The following is a 20450-nucleotide window of genomic DNA, read 5'->3' as shown; positions in this document are numbered from 1 at the left end:
TAGTAAAGGTCTGAAGACTTAGGTTTAGGACCCACAGATAGCCTGATGGAATTGGCAGGACCAGAGCAACTTGATTCTCTAGCATCACTCCATAAAAGCCCAGAGGTCAGGGTGTTTAATTCTGTTGGTACTTGAAGACATTTGCAAGAATGGCTAAATAAGAGCCGTCTTCTATGTGATTTGTACAATTTGTACATAACCTTTTTCCAGGAAGAAAAGAAGTTTACAAAGACTGCGCTAGTGAAGGTCCAGAACAGTTACCAGCATTCGATTCAAGAAATTGGTGAACTGCTGAAAAAAAGACTTGATAATATCAAAAACCTGAAGGTTTGAGGAAGCGCGTCTCAGGCACCAGAGGCCAGCCAGCGCCAGGCAAGAATTGACATCTGCTGCCATACGTTAAAATCTGGAACTTCCTCATAAATGCATGAAGGACTTTGATCGTAAAATAGTTTTTTTATGTATTAAAAAGATATATTCAAGCTGATTAAATTATTGTACATAAAACCAGAAGCAGGGACCCTCCTCAGTCAGGGTTTAGACCACTTTTTATACATGTTCATAAGCCTGTTGTAACGAAACAAAAACCCAACCTGTTTCATTTTCCTTGGTGCGGGGGCAGGGGGAGCATTCTCCAGAAACTTTGGGGGCTTGAAGTCTTTAGAAGCAGCAATAGAAAATCCAGGGTAAAGCATATTTCAAAGGAGTTTGTATTTTTCCATTGCACAATGCTGTGTTCATAGTTTTGCGTGTGGTTTTTTGCCTTAGGGGGTCTGTGTTCAGCTATGGAACTCTTTGGGGTGTCTTTCCACCATGACACCTGCTTTGGTTGGGGAGCTGTCTGTCTGACTCTCAGTCTGTTCATATGGCCGTCCTGACACCTGTCGTTGGGTGAAAGTGCTACCTAAGCAAGTTTCAGCTTTTAGGACCACTGAGTCTCCTTTTCCACCCTGCTGGAGGAAAAAACAGTAAAGAAAGCTGTATAAATATACAGGTTACTAAAGACGAAGTAAGAATTGCAAAAGGCATTCATAAGCCTGCATGAAAGCTCAACTTTTTAAACTTCGGATCAACAGAAATCAAAGTGTCATTGGTCTGTGCTCTTGGGCAGTCTCAAATATTTTGGTGAAGGAGACAAGGTATATAATTTGAGTTGTGCTTCCTCATGATCTTTAATCTGGATTAGATCCTGCCCGATCCTGGGAAAAATAAACCTCTGATGAGAAGTGTGGAGAATACAAGTAAAAGGCTCATTCTCTTGTGAGGTGGGGGTGAATTGTTGCATATTTTCTTAGGTGCTTCAAATTTTTGAAAAGAGTTTAAAGAACTTTCAGATGAAAACTTGGCCGCTCATCTTCCAGCGGCGGTAGCAGCACCAGTTTCTAGTAAGGGATGCTATGCTTTGCTTATTTTTGTAGCCAATCACTTTTGATTATCCCGGTGCTGAGGGGGCAGTTGTTTTATGGTGTCTGGTGCCACAAATCCTGTTTTGTTTTGTTTTTTTCCAGTAATAAAGGGAAATAACAGGTATAACTTTTTAAAATAATAACAGGCACTCCACTCCCCCCCCCCCAAATCTCCTTTTGCCTACAAGGATTTGGAGTCAAGAATTTAAGCTTTTGAAGACTTCTGGTTATTGAGAAAAAAATTGGTGATCTAGATTTACAGTTTCAAGGGTACTGGCAATGCTGGTGATGTAGCTTTACTCTTGCTAGAAATCACTTGTTTTCTAACCCTCCCAACGTGGCCCAGGTAGGACTCTGGAACCTCTGCTCTCTGTGATAAAGTGGTTGTGAAGCACAACTGTACAACTCTATATGCCTTTGCTTTTTATCAGCAAGGGGTCTTAAGGATGGAATCTTCACTCTTCCATGCATCCCTTTTAGGAAATATTTGCATCGCTCTTATCTAGCCAATTAGATGTGCCACTTTAATTCCCCCTTTCTCCAAATTGTCCACACTGGGATGGGGAATGCAGCTTTAATCGACATTGATTCCTCATTCTTCCAGGCAGCTGACAGGGACTGATAGAGCCTGTAGATTCCTTGCAGATAGCTTCCCCCTTTGAGTGACTGTCTGTCCCAGGGGAGAAGCAGCTGCCGCTGCCAGAGCTACATACCCAGGTGCTGAAAAGGACCCTAGGAAAACGTCATGTAAGTCTATCCTAAATAGTTTTATACAGTTCCTCCCCAGGACTGATGTGCCTCAGAACTGAAACTGACATATATCAGTTCATCATCCGGTGACACCAACGTGGCTCTTAAAGAACCCACATTCAAGACCAGCTTTGATTTTAAAAGCACCATCTGAAGGTATTCTCATCAGAATATTGCCTGCTAGTGAAAAACGAAACACCAAAATGTGGATTTCTCTGCAGACTAACTAGGAATGAAATGTTCTATTCTTCCTGCAGATGTACCTTTCGGGGAAATACTATAAAAAATGTTTAATCCAGGGTAGGATCTGTTACAGGGGGCGGCTCTGGAGACGTCTTGATCCAAAACGCCTGTTTTTGCTGGCACTGCTAGACATTCCTCAAGGATGGAGCCCACTTGGAGCGTTGTGACATTTTCTTTGCCCAGAATGACACTTGTAAGAAAGCTTTGGGCCATATTCTTCAGCAGAGATAACTAAGAGGTTAAGCAGGAGTTGTGTACTGCTGGGAGTTGTGGTTCATGGTGGGAATGTCTTTCTCTGTTGAAATTTTGTAGGAATTATGTGTTGGTGGCTCTTTCAGCTAGCAGCTTCTCTCCAAACCAGGCCTGAGTCCAATTTGTAAGGAAATCCAGCACCCTCCACCTTATTTTTTTTCCTCCTTTTAATTTAGACATTTAGGGCTCTTGGAATGCCAAACACTGGAGCTGCCTTCTGTATTTTATGCAATGAAACTGAATTCTGAAATGGCCTTTGCAAAACTTTTCAATACCCGATCAGGAGAAAAGGATGTTGTCTCTTTGTGTAGGCTAGGTATGTGTATACTCACACACAGTCTCCGTAATTACATAAGGGGCAACATCTGATTCCATCTCTAAGCATTCCTAGCATTTCTGTCCATTACAGAGCGTGAATTCTGCAATCAAAGAGTTTTGATCTTGGTGAGCTGTGAAGTGCGAGTTCTTCTTAACCCAGCGGATCTTTCCTTTGTCAAGGCACACACCCCTTCTGGATTTAATTTAGTGCTGCTGTTTATCCCGCTTATTTGTGGGTTAACTGATGTGTGTGTATAGAAGTGAGCTACCAAAACTACTGTTTACAGACTGAGTTTTATATAGTGCTGGGATCGTGAGCCAGGATCCTTGTGCGACTGTCTTTTGCAACCAAATGCTTTGATTTAAGCCTGTTTGTTGGGTGTATCTTCAAGAAGATAAAGGTGAGGTGGGTTTTAATCAAACTGCCTCCCCTTTGCATAAAGAAAACTACACCTTAGCTGTGTTGCCCATTGGAGGGTGGGGCTCTTATATCTCCTTAGTAATTTTTATCTTGTTTAAATTTTGCATTTATATTTTGCAATCGTTATGTTTAATCATGATTTTTTGGGGAAGGGGATTTCTTTTAACCTATATAAAAAGGGTGTTTTTTGTTATCTGCAGAAACCACCTTTGAACATTTTCACTTCCTTGATTGCTCTCTGTAATTTATGACTGTGGAAGATTGTGTAACACTTCGCCTCCAACATAATTAAGTGACAAAACTGCTAGTGATCTGCTTTAAACTGGATGGGTTTATAATTTATATTAAAAAGTCGGTTTCTTTATAATTCGAGTTTTGCTGCTCGTCATGAATGTATGAGATGTTTTCCTCCTGTCTGTGACCTGTTTGAACAGTTGGAAAATTTGATTGTACGGGTAACAAAAAACAGGGGAGGTAAGCCAGATTAGACCCCAGATGTTTTATGCTATTGACCCACTCAGTTAACGGGGCAATACACCAGAGTTTAGAAGAAGAGTTGGTTTTTATATGCTGCCTTTCTCTACCACTTAAGGGAGACTCAAACCGGCTTGCAATCACCTTCCCTTCCCCACAACAGACACCCTGTGAGGTAGGTAGGGCTGAGAGCTCTAACAGAGTTGCTAAACCTCTCTTGCCTTGGAAAAGTGGCCCAGCGCATAGCTGTGTTAATTCTTACTTGTGCGCGTGTGCATGCGTGCAGAAAAGAATACAGCAACACAGGGCACAGAATTCAGCATCTTGGCCCTCATTTGACAAACAAGTACGCATGTTCCTAGCCCTCATGGCTGCAGAATTTGACTTGACAGAAATCTCAGGCTCAGTAGCGATCCAAGTGTAGCCTGGAAGTTTGCGTGTTCTGGTCTGCATAACTCTTGCATCCCAGGATTTGCAAAAGAAGCATTCATGTTCATTGATTCCCAAAGCAGCTTACAGCCACTTGAAAATGAAATTCGGATAATTAAATATAAAGGAGCTCACAGGGAAGGCTGTGTCAAGGCATGGTGGAAGGGTGCTAACAGGCTAGCCCTGGGGCAGGAGCCATGGACAATAAACATGAGCAAACAAAGAGGACAAGCTGCCTTCTACTGAATCAGACTCTTGCTCCATCAAAGTCACTACTGTGTACTCAAACCGGCAGCGGCTCTCCAGGGTCTCAGGCAGAGGACTTTCACATCACCTTTAACGGGAGATGTCGGGATTGAACCTGGCACACTTCTGTATGCCAAGCAGATACTTTACCACTGAGCCACAGCCTTGCAGGCTGTCCTTTGGTGCTTGGCAGAGCTGAGCCGGCAAGGGCAAGTTGGCAAGATACGCCAGAGCAGATTTCCTTCAGCAGTATAAAAGGGCGGGGGGCAGAGGAAAATTGGGGGGGGCAGGGAAATGTCTCACTGGGCCTTAGTAAGATGTTTGAAATGAGCAGCAGGCTCTTGAGAGGGGGTCAGGTCAGAGTAGACCTCTGAGGGGTGCCAGACCAGCTCTGGAAATCATTTAATAGGAACGAATTCTCTGATTTTAACCACTGGTTGTCTGCCACCAGTCATGGAGTGATTTACCCTTGAAATCACTAAACCCATTTCCTTCTTGGTGACTCCATGGGTATCTTCTCAAAGCAGCATGAAATGCTTTTATTCAAACTATAGGTGGTGTGAGAGGGGTGGAATTACTAAATCCAACCTACCTACCCCCCCCCCCCAGGCCATACTACAGAAATGGCAATTCGTACAACTAAAAACGTCTGCACAATGAGGCTGTGCTCAATTCACATTGAGGACCACAAGGCTGCCTCACGTGGAAGTTGTTAGGAGCTCGAAGGTGTTCTATCACTGTGTGCAACATGGCATTTTCACCTAGACTTAAAAAGTAATGAAACATTCCCATTTTTGCAGATAAGCAAACTGAAGTTAAGAGCAAAAGACTTCACCCGGTGGATTGTGGCACTGAGCTAGGATGTGGGTACAGTGGGGAGGGCCGGAGTATCCTGGGGGCATCTCACGTTCACCCATCTCATAGGGTTGTGAGGGCCAAATGAAGGATGGGAGAACCTACCTACGTCTTCCTTGGAAGGAAGGCTAGGATTTTTTTTAAAGCACTAAAAGTTTTTCTTGTTCTTTTGTCTCACACATTCTACCTTATGAGGGGCCAGGAACTTGCCTGGAGACAATAGTTTCTAATGTAGGACAGTTTGTGGAAGGGGTAGTTGGCAGTTCATTATTTATTTTTTATTGACGTCCTTAATAGTCCACCTTTCTCACTGGGACTGGAGGGGAATTACACAGAGTGAGTCAATACAATCGACAGGATGGGACGTTCGATGAACAATGCAGCAGGATTAGGGTTGCCAACCTCCAGGTAGTAGTTGGAGATCTGCTATTATAACTGATCTCCAGCAGGTAGAGATCAGTTCCCCTGGAGAAAATGGCCACTTTGGCAATTGGACTCTATGGCACAAAAGTCCCTCCCCAAACCCCGCCCTCCTCAGGCTCTGCTCCAAAAACCTCCCGCTGGTGGTGAAGAGGGGCCTGGCAACCCTAAGCAGGGTTAGGGTTATAGAACCAACCAGAAGTCTAAAAACAGCTGAAACTAAGCTTAAGTATTGACATGAAACATTAAATGATGCAAAATTCCACAGTAGGATCCTAGTTTCGGCAAACTACTCAGTATAGACCAGTGGTGTCCAAACATTTTGGGCCACCGCCCCCTTCGTTCCACAAACAACCCCAGCACCCCCTACCCTATAAAAAGCATTATTCAAAATAGGGGTGTGCATGACGCACACCCTGATAGGAAGAAAATAGATTCCTTTGAAATGTGGTGTTGGAGGAGAGTGTTACGGATTCTGTGGACTGCCAAAAAAACAAATCAGTGGATTATAGATCAAATCAAGCCTGAACTGACCCTAGAAGCTAAAATGACTAAACTGAGGCTGTCGTATTTTGGTCACGTCATGAGACGACAAGAGTCACTGGAAAAGACCGTCATGATAGGAAAAGTTGAGGGCAGCAGGAAAATACGAAGAACCAGCAAGAGATGGATGGACTCAATAAAGGAAGCCACAGCCCTCAATTTGCAAGATCTGAGCAAGGCTGTCAAAGATAGGACATTTTGGAGGACTTTCATTCATAGGGTCCCCATGAGTCGGAAGCGACTTGATGGCACTTAACACACACACACATGACGCACTAAAGAAGATAATAACAATAAAATTTCAAAACAGCAACAGTTAATTGCACATCTATTCAAAATCAAATTAAAACTTTTAAGTTGAAATTTATTCAACAAAACTGATGAACTTGATCCAGTGGTACCAGCTCTTCAAAGTCTGGGGGGAAATTCTGATCGTTTCCACCAAATTTGTCAGCATGGTGCCATAGCTTGATCTATTGTAAATTAGTGAACAACACAGTTGAAGGGGCCCACCTCTAGTGCCCCCCCCTGCTGCCCCCTTGCCTCTTAGTGTCCCCCTAGGTAATCCCACCGCCCCCCCAGGGGGTGGTACTGCCCACTTTGGGAACCACTGGTATAGACCACAGTCCCAAATAATTTGTCCAAATAACTTTGTAAATTATTTTGTAGACTGCAACTCTATTGCCTGCATAGAAGAGCCTACTTGAATAATTCAGTTTTGCTGTTTGCAGAGCTACCTGCCTAGTCCCTTTAACTGGAGATGCCAGGGATTGAACCTGGGACCTTCTGCATGCCAAGCAGATGCTCTACCACTGAGCCACAACCCTTCTCCATGGCTCCCTCAGGCAGAGGTCTTTCACATCACATGAAACTGCCTTATACCGCATCACACCTTTTGTCCATCAAAGTCAATACTAGAAAAGGGCAAGAGTCCAGTAGCATCTTAAAGACTAACAAGAATATTTTCTGGTAGGGTATGAGCTTTTGTGAGCCACAGCTCGCTTCGAAGAATATTTTCTGGCAGGGTATGAGTATGTCTACTTAAAGACAGATGGATTCACATTCTAGCGGTATCTGAAGAAGTGAGCTGCGGCTCACGAAAGCTCAGACCCTGCCAGAAAATATTCTTGTTAGTCTTTAAGGTGCTACTGGACTCTGGCCCTTTTCTACTACTGCAGACAGAGTAACACAGCGACCCGCTGGGAATTAAAGTCAATACTGTCTACTCAGGGTCTCAGGCAGGGGTCTTTCGCATCACCTGTTTGCCTGGTCCCACTGGTTCCCAACCGGGGGTCCATGGAACCCCAGGGGTGCGCAAGAACTAAATTAAACTAAATCAGAGACCCTGTCCTTCAGTGTGACTCCTCTGAAGATGCCGGCCACAGCTGCGGGCGAAACGTCAGGAAAGAAAACACCAAGACCACGGTCACACAGCCCGGATAACCTACAAGAACCAATGAACTCTGACCGTGAAAGCCTTCGCCACCTAAATTAAGGTCCGCAAAACAAAGTTATAAACCCATAATAAATTAACATTTTCAATTAAAAGTTCCCTATTATAAAAATAGATACTCAAATATTATTCTAAGTTTATTGTTTCACTAACAGTTATGATTAAAGTTTATTTTCAAATCCTCGGAATTTTTATGTTGACCCTTGGGGTCCCTGCACCGAACAAAAAAGTCCTGGTGGTCCCTGGTCCAAAAAAGGTTGGGAGCCACTGCAGTGTAACTGGACCTTCTGCATGCCAAGCAGAGGCTCCACCGCTGGAACAGGGCCCCTCCTCCCCAGATGCACTCTGCACGCGCGCAGGGGCCGGCTCCCTTGCAGAGGGGGGGCGCTCCCCGCTCGCTCGCGGGTTTTTTTTTGCCGTTGGGGGGCGGGGGCGGGCATGTCACGTGGGCGGCCCCGGCCCCTCCCTCCGCCCCTCCCTCCCGGTGGCAGCTTCCCCGTTGCCCTTCCGCGCACAAGCTGGCCATGGCTGCGGGGCTCGCCCGGACGGCCGCCCGCCTGCTGCTGGCCCTGCTCTGCTGCTCGGCCTGGCGGAGCAGCCGGGCGCTCAACACCAAGGGCGCCCTGCCGCTCGACACCCTCACCTTCCACAAGGTAAAGGGGGGGGGCGATGGGCAGGTGTGCGGGCCTGGGGGGGGCGCCCCTCTGCCCCCCCAGGAGAAGCGGGGCGCTCGGCCACCGGAGACCCCCGCGTGCCCGGGTGGGGGGTCCTCCCCTTTGCAGCCCCCCCCAAAGCTCGGATTGCAAACTGACAAAGGGTTGCAAACTGACGCCCCCTCGGATTGCAAACTGGGTTGCAAACTGGGTTGCAAACTGACGCCCCCCCCCTCGGACATTCGTTGTCTTTGATCCCTGTTGCGGGGAAGGAGCGGGTGGACAGGAGCCTCGGGCAGGGGGGGGGCCCCTGGACGCTGGGGGAGGGGTGTCGGGCCAGAATGCCCCCCCTTGGCCCGTCTGCTCGCAAGGGGGGGGCATCGCATCCATGGCAGCCCACGGGCACGCATTTGCCCTCCTCCTCCTGTGTCGGCTCTGTTGGGGGCAGAGCGTGGGTCGAGCGCACGCCCCCCCACCGATTTGCGATGCTCGACGCGTTGATTTTTGCTCGCTTTACTGGTGGTGGTTCTTTTTTTTGGGGGGGGGGTTTCAATATATAGGGGCTGGTGGGCAACCCTAGATGCAAACGGAAGTCCTGATGGAGCTGGTTGCGTATTTTCTAAAGGAAGGTTTTAATTGCAAAACCCCCTCCCCAGTTTGGAAGGGTGCAGACTAGTCGCATTGATTGGTGGGGACGGGATTTTGGCTGCATCTCGAGGGGGAGGGCGTGGAGGCCCCCACGTGCATCCATGCCTTACCCGGGTTTACTCGCAAGTAATCAACGCGCAGTTGAATGGTGCTTGTGCCTAGGTAAGCAGGGACCGGGTTCAAGCTTTGCAAGACCAGTGGGGGGGGGCTGGCGGGTGGGGGGGGGCCTCGCCCGTTTTCCCCTGCCCGGGTTCGCAGTTGCAACTTTGCAATTACAAAAATCTCTCTCCGCCCACCTGTGTCCTGCTGGGGTGAGAGAGCCAATGGGAGGCCAGGGGCTTCTGTCAGGCACCAATCACAGGGGTCCAAGTGGATCAAGAGGTCTCCGGCTGGCTTGGCTGCCTGGAGGGATCTCATTGGCAATGAAAGGCGATGGGGGGCTGGGGTCTGGAAGGCGCTGAGCCGGAGCCCCGCTTTCAGTGCCCAGGGATTTCCACCCATGGAACATAATGCAGCAATGCCATTTGGAAAGGGGGTGTGCCCCCCTGTGCATGTACAGAGAGCTTTCCCCTCCCTTTCTGTTCTATGCAGGCTTGCAGCAGGAGCTTAGAGCAGTGGTTCCCAACCTTTTTTTGACCAGGGACCACTAGGACTTTTTTGTTCGGTGCAGGGACCCCAAGGTTCAAAATAAAAATTCAGAGAATTTGAAAATAAACTTTAATCATAACTGTTAGTTAAACATTAAACTTAGAATAATAGTTGAATATATATTTTTATAATAGATAACTTTTAATTGAAAATATTAATTTATTATGGGTTTATAACTTTGTTTCGCAGACCTTAATTTAGTTCTCGCGGACCCCTGGGGGTCCATGGACCCCTGGTTGGGAACCAGTGGCTTAGAGAGACCTCGCGGGGTTAGATTTAGGGAGGCACTTTGCTTTTACAGGGCGTGCCTGTGGCTCTGCTCGAGGGATGAAAGCCGTGTGCATGCATGATCTCAAAAATGAATACTGTTGGTTTCGAGGCGTGGGAACCGCCGGGCTCTGGGCAAGCCCCATCCTGCGCCAGGGCTCCTGGCTTCCCTTCCTGAGATTCTGGGAAAGCGCCTGTAGAATTTGAACCTGGTTCTCCCAGATCCTGGCATGACATTCTAACCACTATACCACACTGCTTCCCCATTAATTTTTTTCCTAAGTGTATGGCTGTGTTTTATGGGGCCTGTCCTTTTTTTAAAAAACTTGAAATTCCTGTTGTTAGTTTCAGTTTTGATCCAACATATTAAGAGTGGCTTTTAATTATAGTTTATGCTGATCGTGTTGATTTTAAAAAAAACCACACAGTTATTATCATTGGTTCTTGTAGGTTATCCGGGCTGTGTGACCGTGATCTTGGTATTTTCTTTCCTGACGTTTCGCCAGCAGCTGTGGCAGGCATCTTCAGAGGAGGAACACTGAAGGACAGTGTCTCTGAGTTACTTCAGTGTTCCTCCTCTGAAGATGCCGGCGGCCACAGCTGCTGGCGAAACGTCAGGAAAGAAAATACCAAGACCACGGTCACACAGCCCGGATAACCTACAAGAACCAATTATAATAACTGTGTGGTTTTTTTAAAATCAAGAACCAATGAACTCTGACTGTGAAAGCCTTCGACAGGTATTATAATGTTTGTATTGTTTTGGAACCAGACACAGCCTTGAGCGGTCTGAAGGGAGACTGGGCACATTACACAAACGAGATAAATAACACATTGGCAATAAATGGATTGATCATCTTGCAAATAAATGGCAGGAAAGATATTGCAGGAAACTCTGCAGTGAGTTTGCCTCTGGGCAGCCACCGAATCTCCTTGGAGATTTGCAAGCCAACATTGACTGGGCATATGTTGTCAAGGCTGTGTCTACTGTAAGCTCCTGGGGGCAGAGCTCTTGCCTCTTGTGTTTCGCTGTATCGCTTTGTCAAGCACCAAATATGTTGATGTCGCTCTATATTTTGTTATTATAAAGTGAGCTGTGCCAAGCTTACCTTAGCAAATGGGCCTGCTGTTGGTTGATTGCCCAGGCATGGAGCCGTGGGGGCTCAAAGAAGGAGCTGTGATTCAGGAGATCCCTCATTCCATTCTTGTCTTGGCTACAAACAGATCCACTTAGAAGAAGAATTGGTTTTTATATGCCGACTTTCTCTACCACTTAAGGAAGAATCAAACCGGCTTACAATCCCCTCCCCCTCCCCACAGCAGACACCCTGTGAGGTAGGTGAGGCTGAGAGAGCTCTAAGAGAGCTGTGACTAGCCCCAGGTCACCCAGCTGGCTTCATTTGGAGGAGTGGGGAAACAAATCCAGTTCACCAGATTAGCCTCGGCCGCTCATGTGGAGGAGTGGGGAATCAAACCCGGTTCTCCACCGCTCCTGGGAGTGCCTGGGAACTTAGCAGGAGTCGCTGCTGAGCTCAGCTTTGAAATGGGTGAAGGAAGAGTTGGGTGCCTTTAAACACGTGCAAAGTTCCTTTCCCTTAATTAAGGCTGAGCAATTCAGCTTCTTCCTTCCTTCCTTCCCTCCTTCCTTCCTTCCTTCCCTGACCTCAAAGGAAGCCTAAGGGGCAGGTGCCCATCCAGGCAGTAACCAGATCCAACCCTGCAGAGTTTCAGCAAAATGGTTACATCCTGAGCCTTCTAGCTGTGCCCTGGGACTCTCTCTTCTGGTTTTCCTAATGTTTATCAGGTATGTATGGCTATCAGTGTGCCCAGTGTTTAACTTGGTCCAAGATGACAGATCCCTGCCCCAAGGAGCTTCCAGGCTAAAATCTGCGATGTGGGAGACTACAGCAGCAAAGTGGAAGTGGTTCTCTGCACATGACTTGGGGCACCATGGACTAAAGGTGGTCCATTTAAGCTTATCCTTCTGCCATTTTTTTTAAAAGGTGATCCCGAAGCATAAGTTTGTCCTGGTGAAATTTGACACCCAGTACCCTTATGGAGAACAGCAAGATGAGTTCAAGAAAGTGGCTGAAAGCTCAAGGACCAGTGAGGACCTGTTGGTGGCGGAGGTGGGAATCTCAGGTGAGATGATGTTCTAGCAGATTTCTATACTGGTGGCTGCAGAAGAACCCCTATTTGGACAGGAAACACAAGACAGTATTGTGGCAGCTGCTGTTTGCAGGCCTGGCCTGGAGATTTCACCATGTTCCACTCATGTTGTTAAGTCTGACTGCTGTCACAGAGGCCAGGATGCTGAATTACATTCTGGATGCCAGTTCTGGCGTTTACATGGAACGTCTAGAGGACGTTACATGGAACATCTAGGTGGGGAACCTTTTTTCCGCCAAGGGACATTTGGATATTTATAACATCATTCGCGGGCCATACAAAATTATCAACTTAAAAATTAACCGACCAAGCCCCAAGCAGGCAGTTGCCCCAGATGACCCCCCTCGCGCGGGCAAGCAGGCAGGCATCCAACTGGTGGCGCACTCGCCCACCTGGTGGCACAGGATGGTCTGTTGCACCAGCCAGGCGCAGCCGTCCAGCCACACACCGGAGTTGCTCCTGCTCCCTATGGTCAGGGCCAGATTCTACAGCTGGCTCCTGCTACCTCCGCCTGCAGGGATGAAATTACGATACACTGGCTAAGAACTTGCCCCCTCCCCCCCCCCACGTGCGCATTCTGGTCCTGCCTCCTTTAACCCATTGTCGCCACTTCTGCCCCCAGCCCTCTTGTAGTACAGAGGGAATGCGTTTCTCCACGGCCCAGGTGGGAAAGGGTTAACACAGTTTCTTGGGCGGTCCTAGCAGCTCCATAGCTAATTACTCTTCTGCAAGGGGGAAAAAGGTTCCTTTTCTCTGCAAAACAAACTCACATCTGCTTTGAATAGAGGCTAATCCTGTCCGTGGGAGGGGACAGATCACCAGTCTTACATCCTTCTGAGCTAGAGATCTGCCAGGACCCACAAAGGGCCAGACCAAATGATTTTGTGGGCCTTAAACAGCCCCCGGGCCTGACGTTCCCCACCCCTGGTCTAGAGCCCCGTTTCTATTTTTTTTTAGTTGGTTAACCATCCGCTTTTTAATCAACTAATGAAATCTATGATATTTGTATTTTCTCCAAACCCTCAATACAGATGGGGGAAGTGGGGTGGAAAAAAGTGTAAATGTTTTTTAATTTAATAAAACGTAGTGTTCATGGTTCCAAAGGAGATGAAGCATTTAAACTTGGTTGCAGCCATGAGCAACCTTCGTTTGGATCTGTGTGTCTCAGTGAGGCAGGTGCGCTGTAAATACATGAATAAAATTATGTGGGTCCTTTTTACACCCTCCCTCCCCTCCCCTGTGCTGTTTTCCTGGCCTCAGACCCTGCTGAACCCAAAGGAAGGACAGACAGACAACCTGCCAATGGTGCGTAGGCAGCCCCGCAGCTGCTGTTCACCTGTCAACACCTCCTGCACCTTCTCACATGATCTGACCTGTAGTCACTAGCAGGCCTCTCTGGTAGGCATAGTTAAATTGTGGAACTCCCTGCCCCAGGATGTGGTGGTGGCCGCCAACTTGGAAGGCTTTAAGAGGGGAGTGGACATGTTCATGGAGGAGAGGGCTATTCATGGCTACTAGTCAAAATAGATACTAGTCATGATGCATTCCTATTCTCTCCAGGATCAGAGGAAGCATGCCTATTAGAATCATAGAGTTGGAAGTGGCCTTACAGGCAATCTAGTCCAACCCCCTGCTTAATGCAGGATCAGCCTACAGCATCCCTGACAAGTGCTTGTCCAGCCTCTGCTTAAAGACTGCCAGTGAGGGGGAGCTCACCACCTCCCTAGGTAGCTGATTCCACTGTTGAACAACTCTTACCATAAAAAAATGTTTCCTAATATCCAGCCAGTACCTTTCCGCCCGCAATTAATTTTAAACCCATTATTGCGAGTCCTATCCTCTGCTGCCAACAGGAACAGCTCCCTGCCCTCCTCTAAGTGACAGCGCTTCAAAGACTTAAAGAGAGCCGTCATGTCTCCCCTTCAGCCTCCTCTTCTCCAGACTAAACATTCCCAAGTCCTTCAGCCTTTCTTCATAGGGTTTGGTCTCCAGGCCCCTGATCATCCTCGTCTCTCTGCATCCGCTCGAGTCTGTCCACATCCGTTTTGAAGTGAGGCCTCCAGAACTGCACACAACACAACAGGTGCGGCCTGACCAATTCAGTGTACAGCGGAACTATCACATCTTGCAATTTGGATGTTATGACTCTGTTGATGCACCCCAAGGTTGCATGAGCCTTTTTTTGTCGCTCTATCACACTGGCTGCTCATATTTAACTTACGGTCCACCCATACTCCAAGATCTTGGTCACATACACTGTTGCCCAGAAGTGTCTCCTCTATCCAGTATGCATGTCCCTCATTTCTGTTACCCAAATGTAGAACTCGGCACTTATCGTTGTTGAATGCATCCTGTCCACATCCGCCCACTTTTCCAGTGTGTTCAGATCTCATTGAATTCTATCAACTGGTGTGTTCGCTGCTGCTCCTCCCAGTTTAGTGTCATCTGCAAATTTTAAGAGTAGTCCCTCCACACCCTCATCGAGATCATTTATAAAAATATTGAAAAATACTAGGCCCAGAATTGAACCCTGTGGTACCCCACTGGACACCTCTCTCCATTCAGATGAAGCGCCATTGGCAACTACTCTTTGAGTGAGGTTCTGCAACCAGTTCTCTATCCACCTAACTATCCTAGGGTCCAGTCCACAGTCCTCTAGTTTACCCAACAGAACATCATGGGAAACCTTGTCAAAAGCCTTACTGAAATCCAGATATTATATTAGGTGCTTTGGAACACAGGCAAGATAATGTTGCTGCAGTCGTCTTGTTTGTGGGCTTCCTAGAGGCACCTGGTTGGCCACTGTGTGAACAGACTGCTGGACTTGATGGACCTGGGTCTGATCCTGCAGGGCTTTTCTTATGTTCTTATTAGAATTATATATAATTATATTAGGTGCCGTGGAACACAGGCAGGAGAATGCTGCTGCAGTCGTTTTGCTTGTGGGCCACCTAGAGGCACCTGGTTGGCCACTATGTGATCAGACTGCTGGACTTGATAGTACTTGGTCTTATCCAGCATAGCCTTTGTTATGTTCTTATGGTCTTTCCTCCTTGTCTGTGGAATGCCCACACCATAACCGCCCACACCAATAGGTGACTTTACCTGGACAGGTAAAAGTTGCTCCCGTCAATTCTCACCAGTCAGTTCACTCAAGCTTTGGAGCAGGTCTGCAAATATCCTGAGCAAATCCGCAACTAGAACCGGCCCACCTTTGGCATTATATTGCAAAGGCTCACTCTGGTCTCTCACACAGTGTTCATAGTCAGTTAATTAAAGACCTTCCAAGTGATTAAAAAGTCTCTCCTCCTCGTTGGTTGGGTGCCAGCTTAGGAGGTGCTCTCCTTCTTTCGGTTTGTCCCACCCCCTGTGCAAGTACCAGACAGGACATGGAGAAAAAGTTAGATGCAGCCCCCTCCAGCTCAGAGGCCTCCCATGTGCAGAGCCCACTACCAACGCAGTCCAGCCCCCTCCAGTTCTTGCAACCAGACTGTAAGGTTTGCACTTCCTTAGGGGAAAATTTTTCCCCCCGTCAAGTCACAGCCAACTTAAGCCAACCCCTGGCAAGAGACATGGTTTGCCATTGCCTGCCTCCGCATCACTACCTCCCATCCAAATACTAGCTAGGGCTGACCCTGCTTAGCTTCCAACATCTGATGGGATTGGGCTAGCCTGGGCTAATCTGGGTCAGGGCTCCTAAGTAATTAGCCCTGTTAATATCCCAATAGCCTGAGCCAAAACAAGTTCTTCAAAACTATCTGTTCTTTCTTGCACGTGCAAATTTAAGCCAGGGCAGTTACTCATGCAAATAAAATGGACTTTAAGTTCTCTTTAAGTGGGAGGCAGCCCTCTGTCTCCCTCCCTGGTTGCCTGGCAGGGTTTGTTGGGCCAGCTTTAAGGGTGACGCTGGCAAGTTTACCTGCATAATGCTGTACAGGGTCAGGAGGGGTCGTGGCTCAGTGGTAGAGCATCTGCTTGGCATGCAGAAGGTCCCAGGTTCAATCCCCAGCATCTCCAGTTAAAGGGACCAGGCAAGTAGGTGATGTGAAAGTCCTCTGCCTGAGACCCTGGAGAGCCATGGAGAGGGGCTATGGCTCAGTGGTAGAGCATCTGCTTGGTAGGCAAAAGGTCCCAGGTTCAATCCCCGTCATCTCCAGTTAAAGGGACTAGGCAAGTAGGTGATGTGAAAGACCTCTGACCTAAGAGCCTGGAGAGCCGCTGCCGGTCTTAGTAGACAGTACTGACTTTGATGGACCAAGGGTCTGATTCAGAAGAAGGCAGCTTCATGTGTTCATGTGATCTCATTTAAACCATGCAGCAACCTGCACACTCTTTCCACAGGACCCCGAGGCTCACATGCGTCATCCAGGCAAACTTGGCTTCAGCAGTATCACCTTTAAATTGGGTGTCACTCAGGCAGCTTGGAGAGTTAAAACGTAGAGACCTACTTTTGTAATTGCGGACACAAATTCCCACCCCCTCTAATATTTTATGATTGGGTTGACTTTCCAGATTACGGCGACAAGCTGAACATGGAACTGGGAGAGAAATACAAGCTGGATAAAGATGCCTACCCCGTATATTACTTGTTCCAAAACGGGGACTTGGAGAACCCGCTGCGGTACGATGGCCAAGTCAAAGCCCGTGACCTCCAACGCTGGCTGAAGGGCAAAGGTATCTACATGGGCATGCCAGGATGCCTGAAGGAATTTGACACCTTGGTGAGCAAGTTCATGAGCACTGCGCAAGAATCGGGGCGCAAGGCTCTCTTGGAGGAGGGCCAGAAGCTTCTGGCGGCCGCCCAGGAACCCGACCGGAAGTCAGCTGACCAGTACGTCAAGATCATGACCAAAATCCTCTCCCAGGGTGATGCCTTTGCTGCCAGCGAGCTTTCCCGGATCACTAAGATAACTGAGGAGACCAAGATGAGCGACGGGAAGAAAGAGGACCTCCAGAGGCGCCTGAATATCCTTGCGTCCTTCCAAACGAAGAAGGATGAGAAAGAAGAGCTTTGACAGGCCGACACGAAAGCGACGAGGTCAAAGCGGGTTGTGTTCCCTTCCGGTGCTCCTTGAAATAAGCAAAACAGTCCCACTGCCTTTTCAAGAGGTTGCAGAACTTGTCCTCCTAGAGGGATGCCCTAATCCTTTTGTTTTGTGTTGATGAAGGCATCCCTCTTTGGGGACTCATGAGCTGCAAGAAGTCTGAACACCCTCCGTCCCCACGGTACAGGGACCACAGTCGTTCCCAGTAAAGTCAAGGGCATTTTTTGTGGGTGGGTGGAAAGTGTTAATCCTTTGTTAAAAAAGGCAAGATTGCTTGGGGGGGTGGGGTGGGGCGTCCTTCAGCAGATTTTGTATTTATGGGTGCTGTCCTTACAAAACCGGTAGTCCCAAAGGCCGCCTTCAGGACTTGACACAGCCTGTTCTTGCTTGGCGGGTTTCAAGATGGCCACCCAAAGAACATTGGGCAGCTTGTTCTTCTTGGCTGAGTCCACAGAGTTATGCCTGCACCAATGTCTGGCCTACTTGGCAGCTCCCCCACCCCTCACTTTCCAGTCCTAGGCAGGCAGCAGAAGCCGGAGGGGGGAGGCTGAGGCTGGGTTGCATTCACCTGGGTCGGTGGCCGGTTCTGATGGCAATCCTCAGAATGTCACGTGGGGCTCTTGACAGACGCGAGTTCAAGATCACCGCCCTCGTAGAGTTGTGCGGTCTGTGAGCTGAGGGGTTCAACCGGTGGAGGGGGCCGGGGGGCAGTTCGAGCGGGGCTGATTTTGTGTGTTTTGGGGAGCCCAGGTTTGGGTGGAGCGACATCTGCATTTGGAATGGTGGGGAGCCGGGGGTGTTGTGACTTTTACTGAACAGTATTTGCAAATGGGTTTGGGGACAAGTTATGACAGCGCTTAATTTGCTAATAAAGGTTATCTGTAACCAACAACATTCTTGGGGTTCTCTGTGGCTGCATTGTTAAGAAAATTAATGTCCTCAAACTTTCATTGCGCTACTGAATGCAAAGATCCAAAGTTTACAGTTCGAAGTTTCGCTCTCTAAATGTGGGAACTGATTCCTGGTGCGCAGGTTGGTACTTTCAGGATTGCCAGTCTTTGTGTAAAATAAAAACAGCAACTCTCTAGCACTGAGTGAGGCAAAGGAATGGGGCAGAGAGCGACTTGGCACTGAAGCACCCTCTTCGAGCTCCACAAATCCTGTTTTGTGCCCTGTCCACAGTCCCCTGAGAGCTAAGCCTTCACCGCCCACAAACTTTCAAGCCTGTCTTCAAAATCATAAGAACTAGCAACTTGAATGGTTTTTGGCCTGGCACATGTCCTACTCAAAGGTCATGATTAGGGAGTTGATCATTCACCGAGCAGCCATGCAGATGCATCCAAACAAAATCTGGATGTGTCCATTTGCACAATTAGACTTTTTCTCAAATGAGTAAACTTCTTTATTGCAGCTGCTGATACACTGTCACCATATCTGATTCTTAAGTCATATTTTCTTTTTTAAAAATTCTGTTTGAGATTTTTGTTGAGGCTTACTACTTGGGTGTCTCTGAGTGCCATCAGCGTTAGCCCATGAACCTAACTAATCTTTTAGTAATTTTTCATGATGTCTTCAGGATAGATGCCATTCATTGTACAGGCACAAAAAAGCAATCAATCTGTCCCATATTGGTCATTTAAAAGATGCTTCTGACAGCACAGGTGCAGAGAGGAAATGAACTGCAAGTGCATCTGTGCATCGGCAAGTAGTTCACTTAAATATCCTGCCCATGACCCTGGGGAATGTGTGCCTCTTCTCTGGTATTTGAGAATGTTGAGGTAGTGAAGTGTGGTTGGCAAAGATGGCTGCAAACTGCAGCATATTTACTTATTATACACGTAACTTGGGCCCTGAAGCACAAGCAGCTGCTCTGCAGGTACAAAGACGTTCAGCACAGAACTCAAGACAAATTTTGACATTGAGGTGATCGGATCAAGAGCTGGCATCTTGTGAACGCAAGGAATTCAGTCCAGGTAAGCTCACAGGGCCGTTGTATAAGTTCTCAGCATACCAGGTTAAAACTCTGTTTCTCAGGAAGCCAAATACTCCGCTCGAGGGCATCTTTCCTCTTTCAAGCTTTATTGCTGTGGAATCATAACTAGGTACATCTTCTGTTTATTTATCTACTTCATTTATACCCTGCCTTTCTCCCCAGTGGAGACCTGAAGTGACTTACGTTCTCCATTCTGTCCCCATAGCAATCCTTTAGGCTGAGAGCGTGTGGCTGGCCCAAGGTCACCCAGCTTCCATGGTAGAGCGGGGATTTGAACCTGGGTCTGCCAAATCCTAGTCTGATACTCTGAACCACTATACTGGTATTCAGGAGTATGTTGTCTCCAGACAAAGGTTTCATGTAGCCATTGTGGCTAGTGGTCATGGAAGGGCCGCTCCTCTCTTCTAAAGCTGTCCAAGCTAGCAGCCAAATCCTGTCACAGTGAGTTCCACAAGTTAATTGTGCATCATGTGAAGAAGCACTTTTGTCTGTTGACTGTGTTGAGTGTTATTCTATGGGTACAACTGCTTGTAGAACTCCCCAAATGCATAGTTCCCTAACCCTATGTAGCACTTAATGTGAAGGGGTGCTGATTCGCTCTTGCCAAAGACATACACCTCCCAATCTGTTTTCTAAAGAAGAGTTGCTGAGTTGGTTTTTTTTATATGTCGACGTTCTCTACCACCTAAGGAAGAATCAAACTGGCTTACAATCAATTTCCCTTCCCCTCCCCACAACAGACACCCTGTGTGGTAGGTAAGGCTGAGAGAGTTCTAAGAGAACTGTGACTGGCCCAAGGTCACCCAGCTGGCCTTATGTGGAAGAGCTGGGAAACCAACCCGGTTCACCAGATTAGAGTCTGCCGCTCATACGGAGGAGTGGGGTGACACTCAGAGATATATATTGAAGACTCAGGTCCATACGCAAGCAAGATTAGCTAACTCAAAGGAGGTGAGGGATACGATGCAGTGGCCTAGTTTATTTCTCCATTTTCCTTATTTTACAAAATTAATATTCTGCCTTTCTGCCCTCACAAGGGCCACCAAGGTGGCTCACAAATTAAACATACATGATGAAATCACATTTTAAAACCATTAAACCAACTCCCCCCCCCAAAAAAAATAACACCAATTAATACAATGGTGAGGGCAGGGATTCAGAGATGCGAGGGGTAAGGTGGAAGGGTTGGCGTGCAAGGAGCACGCCTGGGTGAGGAG

At 47.7% G+C, this 20450-nt stretch overlaps 2 protein-coding genes across 2 annotated transcripts in view; both read left to right on the top strand.

Annotated features, from left to right (window-relative positions):
- The window catches only part of NAA25 (N-alpha-acetyltransferase 25, NatB auxiliary subunit), a 41174-nt gene extending 40586 nt beyond the window's left edge, over positions 1 to 588 (top strand). The window contains exon 24 of the mRNA XM_056859591.1: positions 211 to 588. Coding sequence (XP_056715569.1) covers positions 211 to 333 — 123 coding nt within the window. The 3' untranslated portion in view covers positions 334 to 588. The remainder of the gene's footprint in view (positions 1 to 210) is intronic.
- A 7746-nt stretch (positions 589 to 8334) lies between these two features.
- On the top strand, positions 8335 to 17234 carry ERP29 (endoplasmic reticulum protein 29). The gene is made up of 3 exons (XM_056859108.1): positions 8335 to 8463; positions 12030 to 12168; positions 16708 to 17234. Exons 1-3 carry the CDS (start codon positions 8335 to 8337, stop codon positions 17208 to 17210), a joined length of 771 nt encoding a protein of 256 aa, XP_056715086.1. The 3' UTR covers positions 17211 to 17234.
- Positions 17235 to 20450: the final 3216 nt, after the last annotated feature.

Source organism: Euleptes europaea, chromosome 13, assembly GCF_029931775.1.
Source record: "Euleptes europaea isolate rEulEur1 chromosome 13, rEulEur1.hap1, whole genome shotgun sequence".
In the NCBI taxonomy this organism is placed as follows: Eukaryota; Metazoa; Chordata; class Lepidosauria; order Squamata; family Sphaerodactylidae; genus Euleptes; species Euleptes europaea.
This window is presented reverse-complemented; position numbering and strand designations above follow the sequence as displayed.